The 16,446-nt window shown below is 40.5% G+C and overlaps 1 protein-coding gene across 3 annotated transcripts in view; it reads left to right on the top strand.

Moving 5' to 3' along the window:
- The window catches only part of LOC125643772 (tropomodulin-3), a 43,783-nt gene that overhangs the window by 23,752 nt on the left and 3,585 nt on the right, over positions 1 to 16,446 (top strand). For 2 of the 3 annotated variants that reach the window (XM_048866926.2, XM_048866924.2), the window contains exons 4-10: positions 4,953 to 5,075; positions 5,738 to 5,827; positions 7,212 to 7,342; positions 9,402 to 9,509; positions 10,727 to 10,870; positions 13,746 to 13,890; positions 15,206 to 15,275. In XM_048866926.2, coding sequence (XP_048722883.1) covers positions 4,953 to 5,075; positions 5,738 to 5,827; positions 7,212 to 7,342; positions 9,402 to 9,509; positions 10,727 to 10,870; positions 13,746 to 13,890; positions 15,206 to 15,261 — 797 coding nt within the window. In that variant the 3' untranslated portion in view covers positions 15,262 to 15,275. The remainder of the gene's footprint in view (positions 1 to 4,952; positions 5,076 to 5,737; positions 5,828 to 7,211; positions 7,343 to 9,401; positions 9,510 to 10,726; positions 10,871 to 13,745; positions 13,891 to 15,205; positions 15,276 to 16,446) is intronic. The other variant, XM_075133083.1, reaches the window with a different exon arrangement.

Here is a 16,446-nt window from a genome sequence, read left to right as displayed (position 1 = left end):
CGTGTATAAAGAGAAAAATATCCCCATAGCTCTCTTGGCAGTGAGCCTCTAGTTAGATCATTGTTTCCTAAGATACAGAGGTCTTATCCTTGAAGTAACTGAACAAGACACTAAATTGTCTTGAAGTATTTGCTCATTACCTGAAAAATTAAGCTGCTTTCACATGTGCAATATACAAGTGAACAGACATGATGACTGGTCTTGGCGAGATGACGTTTGTTGGAAACGTTCTCACAAAGGCTCTATGTACACAAGTCCTCTACCTGGGTTACACCCAAAACTGCTTCTAGCAGAGTTAAGCCGGATGGATTGGACTGGGCCTAACAATGTTAGAACTGCTTTAAAAACTGTTTGCTGCTGCCTCAGCAAGTGCTGAAGAGTAAGGAAGAAGCCTGAGGCTGCAAGTAAAGGGCGGGTGCAGTAGTCCTCACTCTCTGACCTCTCAATTTTTGTGTATTTTTTTACCAGACCAACCAGGCACATTTTTAATTTATAAAAACAGTTTTTGTTTTTCACAGAAATGTCTCTACTTTCCTATTCCTCCCACACCTAGTTTGCAGGTTACCCTAAAGGGCTCAAGTGAGACACAGGAGGCATAGAGAGTCTTCAGCAGGCCCTCTGCTAGAGTGAATTTCATCCTGTGAGAGAGACCACCATCTTCTTCCTTCCTCTCTGACATCCTCCTCCTCTTAAACGGGTTCCTAGGCTGTGGTGCACAAAGCACTTCCAGGAGATCTGTGGAAAGGTAGCTGGTCGCCCCATGCTGGACTCCCTCCTCCTCTGCCTCTAGCTATGAGAAGCAGAAGGGGAGATGAAATAAAGAGCCAAACCTGGGGGTTCGGGAGGGAATCACCATGCTTACTGCATTAAAGGCAGCTAAACATCCATTCCTTACATTACTTATCATGGCAACGTTTGCTGTAGTTGCCACAGGGATGTTATGCATTCATGAATGTGCCATAAAACCAGCTCTGTTAAGAAGTGATCTAAACTATGTAAGTTTGAGAAACTGTGACTTAAATGATAAACTAACCGAAGGTTGATCACACACGTGCAGGGGCGCTGAAACGGGGGATCAGGAGGCTATGGCCCCCCCCCCTTACTTTTTACCGACCGTAAGAGTGAGTGATGGGGGAAGGGGCGGGGTCTTGGAGGAAGGGCAGCCCAGGGGCAGGGGAGGGTCGGGGCCACAGTTTGGGCACCTGTGGACCCTCCCCTCCCTTTTATAGTGCTCTCACAGCTCCTTCACAAGTACAATTTCTAGCTTTGCTCTAAAGACCTACTAACAAAAATATATCCAGCAGAAGCCAGTGTTTGACTCCTTCATTTGATAACTTTATTAAAGCACACTTTCTGAACTTACTAGACAGAGAAATGTACACTCATCCCCACAAAGCTGTACCATCTCACAAACCTTTGCCCACTTTTCTTCCATTTAGCTCAAATCCCTGCCTCCTGATCTTAAAAAGTAGATGAGAGCGCTGACTTCCAGAGTCTTATGATAGAGTCCAATGGGAAGATTGTCAGAGGAACAATCTGTACTGGCAGTTTCAGAATATGCAGAATTAAAACTTTGAAACAAACTTATACAACTATTTATCACCTTATCTATATAAATATGGACTTTTGTGCTGATAAAACCGGTTCAAAAATTGCATGAAGTCCTGAGGTGCCCTGGGGATTGTGGGTTTTTAGCAGGAAGTCTCAGTTCACAGGAAAAGCCCACTTAATATGTGGGGAAGGGGAAATGAACAGGAAACCCACTGACTCTGCAGATCAAATGTGACATGCTTATGCATTCACTTCTTTAACAAGCCTGCAGTTATTTAGAAAACAAAACTTTACCTCCTTTCAGTTTTCAGGTTTTTTTTTCCCTTTTGGGTTCTGATGTTCTGAGGCTTATTTACCAATCTGTAAATGTTACCAAGTGCCTCATCTTAATTAAAATTATTTATACAAAATAACTGCAAAAATAGATACCAAATACTCTATAAAATCCTGCATATCCTGCCCTGGATGGTTACTTAAAAACGTGACCAAGCAAGTGACACGTTTTCCCATATATTAATATTTATTAGTAGATAGGGTATTAACAGACAATCATTTTGGTTCTCAGCATGTGATGCTGACAAAAATCAAATCAACGCTTTTACAACATCAGATATCACTTAATTCCCCCTAATCTCCCATTCATTCCAAGGTTCTGTTCAGCATGAATCAGGAGTGTAACATCACTTTTTCTTGATTGCTCTGTGGGCATCAAGGATCACATGGCATCTATAAAGGAGCCAGGAGGAGTGCATTACCAACTACTATATCATGACTATATTCAGTACAGTAGTGTAAGAAAATAGGTTTGCTGTCTCCTTTCAGATGTGCACAGAACATCCCATGAGTTAATGTTCCCTATTGTACAACTCCCCAAAATGGGAATACTTAGAAATGAAAATGCTTCATGATGCTGGCACTGGTTTGTTTGTGGCTTAGGGTGCCTTGTTATACCAACTACATGTATGTGGAGGAAAACCAAAAATCAATAGACGGCTCTTTAATCTGTTGCTGTGGTGGTGCATCAGTGCATTATAGAGAGCACAACAAACAACCATAATCATTCGTGGGCATTTTATTGCTGCCTGTGTTCACTGTAGCATGTGGATTCTGTCTTCATGCATGAGATTCTGAATTTTAAAACCCAAGTTTTTTAAACATCCCACAATTCAAAAAATTCAAATAAAAAAAACACCAATAAAATCCCATGTCACTGAGGTATTTAAAAAGTCTAAACTTAATCTCATTCCAAACAGCAAGTTACAAATATTTATATTCAAAATGAGGAAAATATCTTGGATGTTTGGCTTGTGACCTACCTAGCCTGCCCCTGGTGCACGATGGGCTGTCACAGTGGAGCTGGGACTAGCCAGCATGACTGAGGAATCTGAAAGAATGTTTTAGATGAGAATATTGAATTAGGCACATATTGCTGATGTGGAATTGAGATTTTATGGTGGGGTTACTTAATAGTATTGAAATGGTCCTAACTAAGTTCTAAGTTTGAATGTTAATGTGAATAGTATTGTAGCACTTGCAAAGGACCTAATGTCCTTTGCAAGAAGAGTGACTGAAAGATGCACTAGATTTGACGGGTTTATGGTGTATTACAACAATCTGTAAGCCCCTAACAACCCCTCCTCCTCCAAACTGCTTTTTTCCTCCCCTGCCCCCTTCCTTTTCTGCCTGTGACTGGAGGTGTTAATGGGCCACTTCACCTTGAATGGTCCTTTGAAATATGCGTTAACTACTTATACTAAACAATCTGTTCCACCTTGTAGTTAGCAATGACTAAGGTTAAGATTTTGTCAGTTATTTTTAGTAAAAGTCAGGGACAGATCACAGCTCTGTGAATTTTTGTTTATTCCCTGTCCCTGACTTTTACTAAAAATAATAGGGGGGGGGGAGGCTTGCTAAAGTCACGGAGGTCCGGTAAAGTCACAGAATCCATGTCCTCCATGACTAAATCATATCCTTAACCATAAATAAGCAGTCCCACCCAATGAAACCCTCCTTTGGGCTGAAAGAAGGGGAACGGATGCTTAGCACTTGCCATATTCTACCAGTATTAATTGCCCTTCTGTTTTTTCCATAATTGTTTCTGTAGTAAGGAAATATGCTCTTAAGTTTTAAAAGTAAAGTTTTATATAAATTTTAGTGATATCTAGTCTAGTACTAGTTTTTAATAGTGATTTTAGGTTCGTTAGAAGGGGGAAAACATCACTGAAGGCACGTAACAAATCCCTATTCTGTTTTCAAGTGTGTTTGTTTCCTTTTTCACTTAACTCCAGGAAATTTAAATGAATGTCTATATTAAATAGTGGAGAGTCATATTAGGCATATTAACAAGAGCTTTAGCCTCTGCAGCCTCAAATGTCTGGTTCCAAAGGCTCTCATTGCTTTTGGGTGTGTATTTTTATGTGTAATAAATGTAATATATATGTACATATTAGTGTACATTAATAAATAAAATAGATGTAATATATGTACACTATGTATTTTATGTGAACTACCCAGAGTACTGTTTATACTGCATGTCCTCTAAAAATAACTTCTCCCATCTTCTGTCTGCAATAACTGAGAAACCAGTGCGCAATCATTAGTTGCTTATTCTAACTAGTGTGTTTTCATTGACTCTGCTACAGGGCCTACCTCAGTTTAGAAAAGAGCATCCTTGGGTATGCAAATATCTACAAAATATAGTTTGCCTTTTCACTTTCTTCAGATGCTATTCATGTACGTTGCCCTTGATTTGGACTGCTCAGATAGGGGCTTTTTTTTTTTTTTCATTTTAAAGCCCTTGTATCCAAAATCAGAAGCAGAATATGTATCACTAAAAATAAAATGAATACATTTTAATCTGAAACTTCAGACAAGGTTTGGTATCTGTCCTACCTGATGAGTCCAAGTTAGAAGTCTTCCAGGTAGTGGTCTCTCCTGGTGCAGTTAGTGATATCAGTCAGTCACTGTAAATCCTGAAGCACTACTAGAGAGGTGAATGTAGAGAAAACTTAATATAAATGGAAAACAAAATATTAGCAAATATTTATATTGCTTTAAAAGATGAATATTGATGGTTGGGATACCACATTACTTACAATGCCAGATCTTCATGTTTGTTTTCCCATCACCACACCCTCCAACTCTCCAAAAACAAATTAGGCAGAAATTAAATTCCAGCATACTTGACCAAATCAGCCCCTTTGCCGTTAGCATTCTTGGGTTTGGTGGGCTGATTTCAGTCTTCTAGCTAATGATGGTTCATGCTTGTTTTTATAAGGCAGTAGTTCAGGCTGGAGAACTAAACTTGTGTGTGTATACGTGTAATATGGTGAGATGAGTAAAACTGAATAACCATATAATCCAAAGGAATTTCAGACTCTTTATTTCTCCCCTACACACAGGGAAAATATTTATCCCCAAACAGAAGCCTGTACAGTCTTTCATAGAAGAAAAAGTCTCTCTTGATCCAGAACTGGAGGAAGCTTTGACAAGTGCCACAGATACAGAACTGTGTGACCTTGCAGGTTAGTTTTTGAAGCATGGGTGTGTTTGTGCATATTCATAAAAGCCTGATCCTCTGTAGTAAATATTACTGTATCTTTGTCATCTGAAACCTGGCAAAGCCTGAAAGTCTTTACTGCTGCATGAAATCTAGTTGTCTTAGAAATTGAACCATGTCATGTTACACATTGGAGGTTTGTAGAAAAAGCATTGCACAAATTATCTCCCCGCATACAAAATATTTCACCATTTTATTGTTTTTTGGGTCTGAAGAAGTAAGAAATGGGTTAAGCAAGGTCTTCCCTCAAACTGACAGCTTTTTTGTGTAAATGTGTGTTACATCCCTTCCTCAAATGTGGGAACGTGGTGCTATATGCCTTGTAAAACTAGCTTTAGACTGACAAAGCAGCAAACAATGTAATGATATATGTGGGTTGAACTGCACGCTTGGCTGTGGTGTATGATGTCTATTGGTGGGATTTTGATGGCTGTTTTGAAAAGGGGCAGGCCAAATAGAAGTAAAAAAGCTGTCAATGGCTTTAAATTATTAGAATTAGTAAGAAAATGGCAAACACTTTTCATTGAACAGCTGACATTTTCCAACCAGATGCAATTATTAATCTCTCAAATATTCTTCAGATTCTGAATTTAAACAGCAGGGAACAGTAAAATTCTTCTCTTACAGCTATCCTGGGAATGCACAACTTGATAACAAACACTCAGTTCTGTGACATAGTAGGAAGTAGTAATGGTGTCAGCAATGAAAGCTTCACAGGTGAGTATTTATAGTCAAGATCTAAATAAAAACCTATGTACAATACCAAGTATCCAGTCATTTTGCTACTGCAGCATAAACTGTAATACGTTACACTTATATTCTTGATACACAAAAAGCATTTCGTTTCCAAGTCAAAGGTAAGCTTGTATATAAAATGTAAATTGTTAGATGAGCTGTGGAAAGGGTAGAAATTAATAAAAAGAGATAAAATATACTCACTTTTTGTAAAAGTGGAATGAATGAATATGTATTTTATTTGTGATTGAGTCTGGGTTTTAATATTTTCTTTTGTAATCCAATTCCCATCTGTTTTTTCAAAAATCTGTTGTGAATGTGACGGAAGGACTTATTTAAAAAAAAAAAAGTTACTGTGTGAAAGTATGGCCAAAAGAGGACAGCATGGTGTGATGTTTCTTGGTTTTTGGCAGGATGGGCAGAGGATAAAAGTTTTTGGCAGATGACTAGATGTAATAACTAATGTGTACCGTTTATTACACTTAATACGTCAGATGGTGTCAAGATTCCTTCCCCACTCTGAACTCTAGGGTACAGATGTGGAGACCTGCATGAAAGACCCCCTAAGCTTATTCTTACCAGCTTAGGTTAAAAACTTTCTCAAGGTACAAACTTTGTCTTGTCCTTGAACCGTATGCTGCCATCACCAAGCGTGTTAAACAAAGAACAGGGAAAGAGCCCACTTGGAGATGTCTTCCCCCAAAATATCCCCCCAAGCTCTACACCCCTTTTCCTGGGGAAGGCTTGATAAAAATCCTCACCAATTTGTACAGGTGAACACAGACCCAAACCCTTGGATCTTAAGAACAATGAACAATCAAGCAGGTTCTTAAAAGAAGAATTTTAATTAAAGAAAAGGTAAAATAATCACCTCTGTAAAATCAGGATGGTAAATACCTTACAGGGTAATCTGATTCAAAACATAAAGAATCCCTCTAGGCAAAACCTTAAGTGACAAAAAGACACAAAAACAGGAATATACATTCCATCCAGCACAGCTTATTTTACCAGCCAGTAAACAAAAGGAAATCTAACGCATTTCTAGCTAGATTACTTACTAACTTAACAGGAGTTGTGAGGCTGCATTCTTGATCTGTTCCCGGCAAAAGCATCGCACAGACAGACAAACCCTTTGCTTTCCCCCCCCACCACCCTCCAGATTTGAAAGTATCTTGTCCCCTCATTGGTCATTTTGGGTCAGGTGCCAGCGAGGTTATCTTCGCTTCTTAACCCTTTACAGGTGAAAGGGTTTTGCCTCTGGCCAGAAGGGATTTTATGGCACTGTATACAGGAAGGTGGTTACCCTTCCCTTTATATTTATGACAGATGGGCTCTTTTGATTCATGTTCCTTGTCTTATGTTTCAGATACCGTAAAAGGTGAAAGGATGATACCATTTTCAGATGAACCACCAAATCCCACACATGTAGAGGAGAGTTTGCAAAGGATTAAAGATAATGACTCTCGTCTTGATGAAGTTAATCTGAACAATATAAAGGTAATTGTTGGGAGGCTACAATAACTGCATTGTTTTTCTCACCTAAAAATAACTTTTCAGTGTGTCTTTTATAGGTACACAGATTCCAAGGCCATTGTGATCATCTTGACTGACCTCCTGTGTGACACAAGCCATAGAGCTTCCCCAGAATTTTCTTTTGATCTAGAGCAGTGGTTACCAACCGGTCGATCCTGGAGCCTCTGCTAATCGATCGTGATTTCTGGCCTCTAAAAGTCCAGCTGCGCAGCAGGGCTCAGGCAGGCAGGCTGCCTGCCTGCCCTGGCCCCACGCTGCTTCTGGAAGTAGCTGGCTGCTGGCACGTCTCTGTGGCCCCTGGGAGGGGGGATGTGTGTGAGGGGGGCCTTGTATGCTGCCCCCAACCCTAGCACTATCCCAGCAGCTCCCATTGGCTGGGAACCGGCCAATGGGAGCTGCAGGGGTGGTGTGGTCAGTACATGGAGACCCACTGCCCTCCACACACCCCCAGGGACTGCAGAGATGTGTCAGCAGCCAGCTGCTTCCGGGAGCAGCATGGGACCAGGGCAGGCAGGCAGCCTGCCTGAGCCCTGCTGTGCCATAACCGGGAGCTGTCTGTGGTAAGGGCCTCCTGGCCGGAGCCTGCACCTCGCACCCACTCCTGCACGTCTGCCCCAGCAGTCTCTCCCAGAGCCTGGACCCCAACACTCTGTCCCAAGCCCAGAGCCCCCTCCTTCACCCAAACTCCCTCCCAGAGCTTGCACCCCTCACTCCTGCACCCCAACTCCCTGCCCCAGGCTCAGCCCAGAGCCCCGTCCCACACTCCGAACCCTTCGGCCCCAACCCCCTGCTCTAGCCTGGTAAAAGTGAGTGAGGGTGGGGCGGAGGGAGCGGGGAATGGAGTGAGCAGGCAGGGCCTCGGGCAAGGCGCAAGGTAGATTCTGGGTTGATCTTAAATTCAGAAAGTGATCTTGTGCTTAAAAAGGTTGGAGACCACTGATCTAGAGCGTATATTTGAAAATAAATAATCCAATCTTTGTCTTAGTTTTAGAAGTACACAACTCATCTTTGATAGGCTAATTTGTAAATGCATCAATTTTTCCAATAAATGTGTGGGGTATGTGATCTCAAATCAAACTTTGACCTAAAGTTTTTATTTCCTTCTGTTCACGGAGGAGTGTTATCAGTATGGTTATGAGAAACAGAGTGGTGTTTGTATATAGTATCTTACTGTGTTGTCATATAAAAGATGCTGGTGGTTATGGTTATTTCTGGTCATAAATGTGGCGGTCAAACTTTTAAAAAATTAAAATAGAATATTTTTTTAATCGGATAAATCAGAACAGAATCATAACATTTTTGGCAAGCAATAAATAACCCAGGTTTCTTATTGCTTCCTCTAACAGCAGAAAATTGGATGGGGGATTTTGTATAGTATATCCAGCATAACCCTTGGGCATTATACACACCTGTAAAATGTACACAAAATGAGTTGCAAATTTCTTAGCAGTGTCAGACCAAAATCATTCTATTCAGTTTTAGTACAGCAAACCATATTTCTAACTCTAAATTAGCAGTTCTTCCTGAATTAGTGTAACAGAACAGAGATAACCACGCTTCAGTAATTGGATTTACTTAGTGTTCAGAAGTAGTTTCTATTTATTAATTCCATTTCCTCATTAGTGTTTCTCAGATTGTGGAATATGAAGAACTTAATGAGATACTGATTAATATGCAGACACACATTTAGTAGAGTATTCAATTTGTACACTTTTTCTTGTTCTGGTAGCTTTTACATATCAAGATATTCTAGTCTAATTCTAATGTGGTACTGGCTTGAGTACAGTAAAGAAAGCATATTGGTAATTTGAAAAGGCAAAGAGTCGAGCATATGATTTTGCCCTTCATCCGCATCCAAGCCTGTGCTGTGGGACTTGGTTATTGATACCAGTAAGGGAGAACTGGTAGCCCAGTATATTTCTCTGTAGAAAGAGATAATGGGGAGGAGCTGAGTAGAAAAAAAAATCATTGTAATGGCTATAATGTAATGTACAAAATGTGTATATTTCATTTTTAATTCAAGAACATCCCAATTCCAACACTGAAAGAATTTGCTAAGGCTTTGGAAACCAACACCCATGTGAAGAATTTCAGCCTTGCAGCGACTCGAAGCAATGACCCTGTTGCTGTTGTAAGTAGGCTCTTGTTGTGGGTTGGGAAGTGGGGTTGATTTGAACTGAAAGCTGTCTAAACATCCTGGTAATGCAGAGGATGAAAACAATTTTTCCCCTTACATCCTGAAGTTAAAGAAGCTTTGACAGCACCTACTAGAGACACAAGGTGGGTGAGATAATATATTTTATTGGACCAGCTTCTCTAGTAAAATATACTGCCTCACCCACCTTGTCTCTCTGAAATCCTGGGACTGACACGGCTACAGCAACACTGCGCTAAAACTACGAGATGAATGGGAAGTGGTTCTTCAACTCTTTCATTCTAGACCACTTTGTGAGAGAGCCTCATGTGGACCTCATCCCTTCCCAACAACCAGTCCACCACTGCTCAGTTGTCAGTTTCAGTCCATGAACCTGTGGTGTATGCAGGACTCAGTTTGAAGAACCATTGTGTTAAGGTGTCACAGTTCAGGGCAACTACACCTGTATTCCTCCTCTTTGGTCCAGCAAAAGCCCCCACTCTAGGCTTCAGGCTCCCCTGGCTGTCATCTCTCTTGAGGGGAGACACACATCATATTCCTTTTTAACCGGAGTATTTCCAAGTTGCATATACATCTGACTATTCTGGGATATCCCAGCAAGAGACAAAATGGCATTTTCCAACCAGCTGTAATTATATGTACTTTATTGGCGATTGGTGACTAAAAGCAGGTCTCTTGTATTTTATGTGATCAAATGGGCAGAGATTATTAGTATTTTGAAAGTCAAATATCCTGGCTGTATATCACTCAAATCTAATTTCACCTGCTAGGCAAACAAGAAGTTAGTTATTAATCTTTACTATTGAACAGCTTGTATTTCATTGTGTGCTGTGGAGGGTTTTCTGCCAAGGCTTATAAAGTGGATTTGGGCCAATGTGCTAATTAGAGATAATTTATATTCTGTGAAGGTTTTTAGTTTGCAACAAGTGTAAGATGCAGGCTGTTTCCTAATTGTGTACCATACAAATGAAAACTTGTTTGCATTCGAAAAGGCTGATTAAAGATTCTCTCCTCAGTCTCAGATGAATGATAAAAGGCTGGGAAATTACATTAAGAACCTATAAAGTGTTGCCGATTTTGGGCAACATCCACAGATGGTGTAAATTGGTATAGTTCCGTCTGGTTCTATATGTTACATTTACGTAGTACAATTTGCTATTTTTAATTTTCATTACTTTTTCCTGCTTTTCAAGGCTTTTGCAGATATGCTGAGAGTGAACAAAAACTTGAAAAGTCTAAATATAGAATCAAATTTTGTCACTGGGGTTGGCATTATGGCACTGATTGATGCACTAAAAGAGAATGAAACCCTGACAGAGGTCAAAATCGATAACCAGGTAAGTGAAGCTATAATAAGATTATAGCTGAATTATTTGTGCTCTCACTCTAACAGACTGATCCACCTTTAAGAAAGCAGCTGCTGATTCGTGACCTTTTCAAAAAGTATTTTAATTAAAAACAAAACAGTTTTGTACCAAAATAAATGTAAACATTAGTCTCTTCCTATTCTTTCCTCAAGTGGACACTTCCATCCCTTGAGGAAGGCGGACTAAATGCCTCTTGGGAAATGATGGGCTGATTTTTTCATCACTTATTCATTAATTTCTTAACATTCAAATAGTTTCCCCAGCAAGCAATGGGGATATTTGAAAATGAAGAATTAGGATTTAAAATAGAGCAGGAAGAGATGAACCCATGAAAAATAAATGTTCTATTTCTATGTAGTTTATATGGTGATTAAGGGTAGGGGAAGAGAAAAATAGTATGTATACATTAATGTATGTACAATATTTTTAAAACCTTAGCTGTCTGGTGGAGCTCAGAGCTGGCTAGGTGGAAATCTCCTCTCTCCCCTCCCTCCCCCCAACCACCCAAAATAAAAAGATCAAGGTGGGGGGGGCGGAAATCAGCAATACTTAAAATAGCTGAGAGATGCCTTTAAAACACAGGATGAAATGGAAGAAGACTGGGCTGGACAGGCATTATCCTATCACATGGCTTCCCTCTCTATCTTCCAGTGGTGGGGGTAAGGATACTTTAGCGAGCCATCCCACTGGATGGGATGTAGAGAGCATGCGCCAAAGCCTGTTTTTAACACGTGTTAGCTGGGCAGGGTGAACGCTGGGGGGAGGGGAGAGGAAATCTGTGGTTCACTCTGACCAGCTAAGACATGTTAAAACACAACATGCCATGTCTATCCTAGGCAGGCCCGGCTCAAGGCACCAGCAAATCAAGCAGGTGCTTGGTGCGGCACATTTCTAGGGGCGGCATTCTGGCACCGGCCATGCTGCCCCTAGAAATGTGCCTCAGCTCGCCTCCGCCTGCTCCCTTGAGTGCGCCACCGCCTCTCCGCTTCTCCCCCCTCCCAGGCTGGCTGCCGCGTGGCAAGCCTGGGGAGGGAGAAGCCGAGTGGCAGCGCACTTGGGGGAGGGGGAGGCGAGCTGGGGCGGGGAGCGGTTCCTCGCTCCCCCCCCACCCCCCTCCCGTTACTTCCTGCGCTCCCCCTCCCACCCTCGCTCACCTCCGCTCCGCCTGGTCCCCTGAACGCGCTGCCTCTCCCTCGCCTGAGAGGGAGGGGAGAGAAGCGGAGTGGCGGTGTGTTCAGGGGAGCAGGTGGAGCAGAGGTAAGCTAGGGCAGGGGGTTGTGGGGGAGGGGGGGAAATGCGGCATGCCTGTGGGAGGAGGGAGTGCCGGGGATTTGGGGAAGGGGTGGAGTTGGGGCAGAGCCAGGGGTGGGGGGGGGGTGCACAAAAAAAAAAGCGGGGGCAGCCAAAAATGTTTTTGCTTGGGGCAGCAAAAGTCCTAGAGCTGGCCCTGGTCCTAGGGTTTTTAAATGTTTGCTAACATGTTTTAAAACCAGACTTTTTTTTTACCTTTGTCTAGAGAGAGCCTCAAATATCAGAGCAAGAGATGGGGCTTATTCCTGTTCTGAGGGAGAATTCCCTAGGGTCTCTTAAACTTCTCCAAAACAGGATACCTAAGGAGGTTCTGGAATCCCTACCATTTTAGGTTTTTTAAGTACAAGTTAGAGAAGCTCCTGTCAGGGATGGTGTAGGTATGGCAGGGCATTGGACTAGATGGCCTGTTGAGGTCCCTTCCAGCCCTTCATTTCTATGATTTCTATATAATTATAGTTCTGTTCGTTTAAGAATAGACTTCCCTTTTGGGTAACTGCTGGGCTTGGCTTGGCATTCTCAAGTGAGGAGCATGGAAAATTGAGGTTAACTGCCCTGTAGATTCCATTGCTTGGAATAAAAACACAATATTCTTAAATATTTAGTTTAATATGCTGCTGGTGCTCTTTAAAATGAGTAACAAGCTCATTTAACTAATAAGCAATATAAAGAATTAAACTGTAGAGTATATTCTGCAGTTTCTATGTGAAAAGTTTTAGCCTAGAACTGTCCATGTTCCTAGGCAGTCTTGTAATTGAAACACGTTATTACAGCAGAAAAACATAATTTGATATGTGCCACTTCTTTTTTGCATCTTAATGGAAGTAGTCAGTCTTTTTTGCCTCTTAAAATTTTGTTGACATACTTTCTTGCCAGTGCTCTAATTAAACACTGAGGGATTCTGGTTATTACACAGAATTTGTTAAACAACTACTCTGTGGTGGCAGAGGGGGAAAACTTGCTTTTAATGGGTGAGCCTAAATAAACCACCTTAACTGAACTCTCACGCTGGTTTGAATAAATTTTTTCTGATCCATTTTACCTTTACAATGTTAGTCCAACAGGTCCAGAAATGTCTCTAGCTACTAGTATCTTACTAGATGCTCCACACTAGGTAACGTTCTGGGGCTTTCCTGTTTGCTGTGCTCCAGGACACAGTACCTTTTAGGAAACCCAAGAGCATAGGGAAACTTGCAAGAGTGCCACCATTAGGGCCAACAGATAGGCCTCAGACAATAAAATATAGAGGGAGCCAACAATGGGAAGGAGAAGAAAGGCACATAACTAACTGAGGGGTATGAGGCTGGGGCGCTTCATAAATTTGATTTAAAATTCAAATAGGTATCCACTTTAAATTGGTGCTAAGTTAACTTGGTGATTGGTGCTTAAAATAGAGAGACCAGTAATCTGAACTTGTCATGTCTTTCAAATCAGTAGATGTAAAGAGGACTACTTGTCACCTAAGTATACTAAAAATATTCTAGGTTTTTGTAGGAAATGAATATGAATATATTGAAGTTGTAATGTTTGTTAACAGAGGCAGCAGTTGGGAACACCTGTAGAAATGGAAATTGCCAAAATGCTTGAGGAGAACACAAATATCCTTAAATTTGGATACCATTTCACACAACAGGGGCCACGAACCAGGGCAGCTGCAGCTATTACAAAAAATAATGATTTGGGTAAGACCTCTCTGGTAGACTGTTGAATGAACTAATGGCACAGATAGTGTTTTTGCTTTGTGTTTTAATTGTGTCCCGATACATAAATAATTCTACTCCAGTTTTCTCCTTTACTTTGAGTCCTACTCTCCTACTTTTTTCCTCTCTTAATTTCCCCCTTCAGTTTTCACACTCTCCAGGCTAGAGTCCAGAATTCTTCAGTATTTTCTAAAACTCAAAAAAAAATAAGAATTCCAGACAGGACATAAGCAGAACATGCCTTACAGTTTCATATACATTTGGCTTTGCCCTGGATAAGATTCAGTATTTCTTTAAAGGATACATTGAAATTACTAATTTTTAAAAAATAAAAATTAAATTTAAAAGTGTCTTCTGGAAGGGGTTAGCTCCTGGATTCCAAAAGGATGAAGAGTACTTTTGATGGTGGATTTGTTCTGACAGGCATAATTGAAAAAATGAACAAGAACCCTGTTACTTGATCATCCAAACCCATTGATTTGGGATAGTGGGTAGTTGCCTAAATTCAAGTAAAGGGCATATCCCCTATCTTGCAGCCACTGTGAACTGGGAGGCCAGGCCAGCCCACCTATTGTTTATTACCCCAGTGGAGAGACTAAATTTAATCCCTATTGCCAGGGTGCCAGGACACATCACCACAGATGTGGCTAACTGAATCAGAAAGCTTGAAGCTTAGTTATGAACATAATGTGAGAACTCAGGTAATGCATTATATATACCTACACTAAAGCCTCCAGCTAAATAACAATAACTAAATTCCCCTCATTAAATAGAATTACCTTTTTTTATTCCGCCCCCCACTAAGTGGTATTCCTCTTTCTGGTTACACATCCACACACCCCATGGTGCAGGAGGGGTATCTCTTCAGGACAGGAAGTAGGGCAGGTGCTTGCCAGAATAGTTTCCAAGGGTCCAAAGAAGCTCAGTGGGGGACCTGTTGAGAGCAGAGGCCTGAGGTTTGAGAGGCTGGTGATATGTCCAGGGCCTCCCATTGAGGAAAGCTGTTTGTGGGGAAGTTAAACAGCTGTGAAAGACTGAGGAGAGAGGAACAGGAGGAAAGATATAATTTTGAAGGGAGCAGGAAGGCACTGGACATATTACATAGCTACCTCCTGAAATGGCCTACATTTGAGAACAATTGATTTGATCTTTTCTCTGTATCATCATATTTCAAGTGCTCCTCTGGTAGTTGTGAACTTTCTTCTTTTTCACCAGTTCTGATTTTAGCATTTAATTGCTGAAAATCTATTTCTATGTTTTCTATTGATATCTTGCCTTTTTTTTCTTGCTTTCTTAGTCTGGAGTATACGAATAAAATTTTCTGCAAAAGCCTTTTCATCTCTCCAGCCTTGAAGCTACAGAGACAGGTTATTGTGAATACCCAGTTGGGTACTGAGCTCTGAAATTGAAATGTTTAGTCTCACATCACTGTCTTTGTACGTTTCTTCTGACAAATTGTCTACATCTTTTCTCCCCATGTTTCTCTCATGCTGTCCTGCACCCCTGTTCTTGTTTGCCTGAGACCCTGTGCCAGTTTATTTCTAACTGCATGATTGGACTACAGTGAGATGGCCCAGTAGTATGAACCACTTCATCTGCTTTTGCGGTAAAACTAAAAAAAATAGAGATGAGTGTGCGAGAGAGAGCCTAAGAATGCAACAGTTTAAATATCTGTAGGTTACTTTTTAAATGAGTAGTACGTTTTAGGCTTTGATGGTAGGTCTCTGTAAGTACTAAAACTTGTAAACTCCATATTTGAGCATTAGTGGAGTATCTTTTCTAGCAGTGAAAAACAATTATCCCACTCTGATTTTACAATATAGCATTAAAACTTTTCAGTTCATTAATTTGAACCAAAGCTGAAGATAGACAACTTGGTTTATATAAAACTGTAACAGATATATTAATAAAAATTATAAATTTATCATGTGATTAAGTATTTAAACCACTCTTAATATTGGGTGGTTTTCTGCAAATATATAGTACCTTCTAATTAAAAAAAAATGTGGAAACATCCTATCTAACTTGAGGCTTTTAAAACTCTTAATCCACTTTCAAATCCACTATATCTGCTCAAAAAAGAAGTTAATTTAATTGGGAAAGAGAAAATACAAGACAAACTGATTATTTCACTTATACACTATGTAGAACATCAGGGTTTTACTTTAAACATTAAGCGTACTCCAATCATTCAGTCAATACTGCATATTCTTTAACTGTAAATAGCATGTGAGTTTTAGTAACTTTATTCACCAATTTTTTGTTCGTCCCTTGTGTAATTTATTGTTTAAAGATATCTGAAAATTTATTCACTCTAATAATGGACTGAAGATTATCCAATTACTGAACATGAGTTAATATTGTAAAGTTTTTTTACCAAGTCTTTGAGTGTTCTGAAGCTTTTATATATTCCTAACTAGAACTATAATTAAGCACAGTGCTAGAGAATGGTACATATGAAGTCAAGAATAACTGTTAAATCTGCTCACCATATTTCAAGTGATATGACATTATTATACCCTAATTCTTACCATGTAA

The sequence above is a fragment of the Caretta caretta genome, chromosome 10 (assembly GCF_965140235.1).
Source record: "Caretta caretta isolate rCarCar2 chromosome 10, rCarCar1.hap1, whole genome shotgun sequence".
Classification (NCBI taxonomy): Eukaryota; Metazoa; Chordata; order Testudines; family Cheloniidae; genus Caretta; species Caretta caretta.
This window is presented reverse-complemented; position numbering and strand designations above follow the sequence as displayed.